The sequence below is a fragment of the Diospyros lotus genome, chromosome 15 (assembly GCF_014633365.1).
Source record: "Diospyros lotus cultivar Yz01 chromosome 15, ASM1463336v1, whole genome shotgun sequence".
NCBI classification, from domain to species: domain Eukaryota; kingdom Viridiplantae; phylum Streptophyta; class Magnoliopsida; order Ericales; family Ebenaceae; genus Diospyros; species Diospyros lotus.
In genome coordinates this window covers 16,282,682-16,285,959 of record NC_068352.1, presented here as the reverse complement: position 1 = coordinate 16,285,959, position 3,278 = coordinate 16,282,682, and the positions used below count along the sequence as shown (strand labels likewise).

Below are 3,278 nucleotides of genomic sequence, written 5' to 3'. Positions count from 1 at the left end.
ACCGACCGTTCATCTCCTTCACCAACTACCACCATCATTGCCGCTGGCCACCATCTTTCATGGATGACTCCCAACAAGGCAGGGATATAGGTGTCCTTGAAGGGAAATAAATGGCCCCTGAAGAAGAAGAAAGAAGACAACTGAAAGAACTGACGGTGTCTCACTGTGTCACGCTCTCTGAGTTGACTCGGTTTGAGCCCATCACTGGAAAAGACATTTCTAGAGTCAAGGTTGCCAGAAATCCCGAGCACCTTGACTGCTTGCAGCACAACAGCAGAGAGCATCAAGAAGATATGAAACCCGCAGGAAAATGATGCCCGCATTTCTCTCTCTTCTATTTGTTATCTTCTCTACCTTTTTTGTTGGCTTTCCTTTTTTATTATTTTTTAACTTTCACCGACAACAATCAAGACAACAACTGCTAAATCACATATATATGTATGTATTGTTTATATATATGTGTAAATATCAGGAGGGAAGAGAACTAAGAGGAGATCAAAGGGGTGTTGTTTATATAGAAAACAAGATGTAGACAATCGAAACAAGTAAACACAATTTTTTTTTATATAAACAAGTACAATCTCAGCTTCCATGGAACCGTAGGCTGCTGGCAACTCCTCCAATCGCTGGCACATTAGGGGTGGGGGCAAAATTCAAAAATATAACAAAAAAGGATACAAAAGTAAAAATGAACACAATATTGTCAAACAACACGTTAGGTTTTCACTTTTTAAATAAAAATGAACACTGAACACTAAAAAAAAAACTGGAAGTTTTGTCAAACGGACCCTAAAGAAATCATAAGAGCAGGTACCACAATAATAATCTAAAATTATATAAGGAAAAGATGCAAATAAGCTGCACCACTCTGACTGGTTGTTTCACACTTGTAGTTTAGGCTCAAAAACACTTACAAGATCAACATTGAGAGAGTCACTTCATCAGAGATATATGATCAACAAACAAGCCAGATATCCCTTATTACAATTGCAAAAACATATGATCAAACCAGCCAACAAATGTCTTCTAGTTTTGTGCTCCCAGCAAAATATTTGAAGGTTTCAATGTTTAAAGTCTGAGCTATTTCCCAACATTACTTTGCATAAAGTCCATATAACTGCAATAGTCATGCTCCATACTGTATGAGCAGAATTAAAGGGTTGCTGGACTACTCTTAAAAAAGATTAAAGAGAGCCAAACAAAAATACAGTTCCTATAGTACTAGCAAGAAAAAGATCCAAGTGCTGAGCACATTACGGTTCAAAAGCTTAAGACAAGGCCACAAAAACATAGCATCTAACAAAATTGAAATATATTAATGTTGGAACAACGAAATTCCAAAAACCTGTAAGACTCTTCAAGTATGTTAAATCTGAAGCAATCAATTCTGCCTTGCAGATCGAAGGTAGTACAAAACCGCCACCGCAGCAATTGCTCCAGTGGATGCTGCAAGCACAGGCCACTGTGACTTCGAACTGAACAATCCCCTCTCTCCTCCCTCAACGATATCCCCATCCATGACGGCCTTGTTTCTACTAATCATCTCCCTTGTATTGTTTTTCAACTCATTAATAATAGCCTCGCGCTGTTCAAATTCCTTGTGCATTCGAGCAATCTTAGCCTCCATCTCGTTACCCTTTCTCTCTGACTTCTTCAAAAGTGCTTCCAGTTCATTCTTTTCAATCTCCAGCTCTTCTCTCTCCTTTTTCATCCTCTCCATCTCCAGACCATTCCTTGCCAATACTGAATCCAAATCCTCAATGGACTTCTTTAATTGCTGAATTTCCTTGTCTTTGTCATTAAGCTTCACCTTGGCTTCTCGCTCAATATTAATTCTCTCACTCTTTTCAACGCTTTCTCTCCCCTCCAATGCTTCGAGTTTCTTCTCCAACTCACGAACTTTACTCTCTGTCATTGCCTTCATTTGCTCTCCGTCCTTGTGAAGCCGTTCCAACAGCAAATTCCTCTCCTTCTCAAGCACCATCGCTTTCGATTCCTTCTCTGCTTCACTTTTCTTCAATTCTTCAACGAGTATCTTCAATTCAGAGATCTCCTTGTTCGCCTCGTCTGCATCACTCATAGAAGTGATCAGATCGTGCTGCATCCTCGAAACATCAGTCTCGAGTTCGGCTGCCCTCGCCGCAACGGATTGTAATGTCTTTTTTTCAGCCTCAGACTGTTCAACCTCTTTCTTCAACTCGGCCTTGTCACTCTCCAACTTTTCAGTCTCTTCCTTCAGTTTCTTGATCCTCCCTTTCACCACGTCGTTCTCATGGACCAATTCGCGCTTCTCCTGTTCGAGAGTTTCGATCTTCTGAATCAGACTAGAAGTCTTGGGATCGCTTTCATCGAAATCGACAAAAACCTCTTCGCGATCTTCGCTCCCGGCAATTTCTACAGCCCGATCACCCCCGCGCATTGATTCGCCGTTGATCGCCGCCGCATCCGCCATATCTGATCGCACAAAGAAAGACGCAAGAATTAGCAGACGCCTTGAAACCGGAAAGTAAAACTCTATCAAGTCCAGTTACACTATTTGGCTGTCCAGAAATCTCCGGGAGATTTAAGGGAAAATGAGATCCCGAAAATCGCAACCACAGCCGTAATACAATAGAAATTGGGTGTTCTTGGACAGCCAAACAGTGTTTCGAAAGATAATACAATAGAAATGATGTAAGAAACGAAACCCGAGCAGTGATTCTGTCCTGTTCTGCGGAAAATCGGATGAGAATTCCGTGAGAAAAACAGATATTTTCAGGGAAAGATTACTGGAATGAGTGGAGGAATCAATCACGGAGAGAGAAAATCGACAAAATAAACTCCACCTTTCTTTTCTGAGACGGTCGATTAGGGTTTTGAGCGGTTTCTTCTATTGGGTTTGGGTACGGCTATTGCCCGACCATCACTGTCTATTGACAGGGGAAATGTCCAAAGTTTGGAACGATAAAGCATTGTCCGCAGCCTTGCTGCAAGTAATATTTGATCTGGCACTAAAACTGCCGTTCGTAACAAGCCTAATAGAAAACTGCCGTTCGTGCACAGATCACAATGGGTGGTTGGAGCAGTTTAACAAATTATTTTCTAATTCAAAGGGTAAATTAACTTTAAAAACGCGTTCAGGAAAATTATAATTATTATTGATCTAAAAACTGTTGAAACAAAAAAGACAAATTTTGCATTATATATGTGTTTCGTAAATATTCAAAATATATCTTATGTTTATATCTTTTAAATATAATAATTTTTTATATTTATTTCAATTTTAAATAGATAATTAG

At 39.8% G+C, this 3,278-nt stretch overlaps 1 protein-coding gene across 3 annotated transcripts; it reads right to left on the bottom strand.

Moving 5' to 3' along the window:
• Positions 1–957: 957 nt before the first annotated feature.
• On the bottom strand, positions 958–2,975 carry LOC127792575 (peroxisomal and mitochondrial division factor 1-like). Of its 3 annotated transcripts, none has more exons than XM_052323112.1 (2): positions 2,826–2,975; positions 958–2,454 (listed from the first exon to the last, which is right to left on the bottom strand). In XM_052323112.1, exon 2 carries the CDS (start codon positions 2,450–2,452, stop codon positions 1,382–1,384), a length of 1,071 nt encoding a protein of 356 aa, XP_052179072.1. In that variant the 5' UTR covers positions 2,453–2,454; positions 2,826–2,975; the 3' UTR covers positions 958–1,381. The 3 variants fall into 3 exon arrangements, with proteins under 3 accessions (XP_052179072.1, XP_052179073.1, XP_052179071.1); XM_052323113.1 differs by having other exon boundaries at positions 2,770–2,861; XM_052323111.1 differs by having other exon boundaries at positions 2,688–2,854.
• Positions 2,976–3,278: the final 303 nt, after the last annotated feature.

Coding starts and splice junctions, on each gene's coding strand:
- LOC127792575 (XM_052323112.1), bottom strand. CDS start 2,452: ATGGCGGATGCGGCGGCGATCAACGGCGAATCAATGCGCGGGGGTGAT.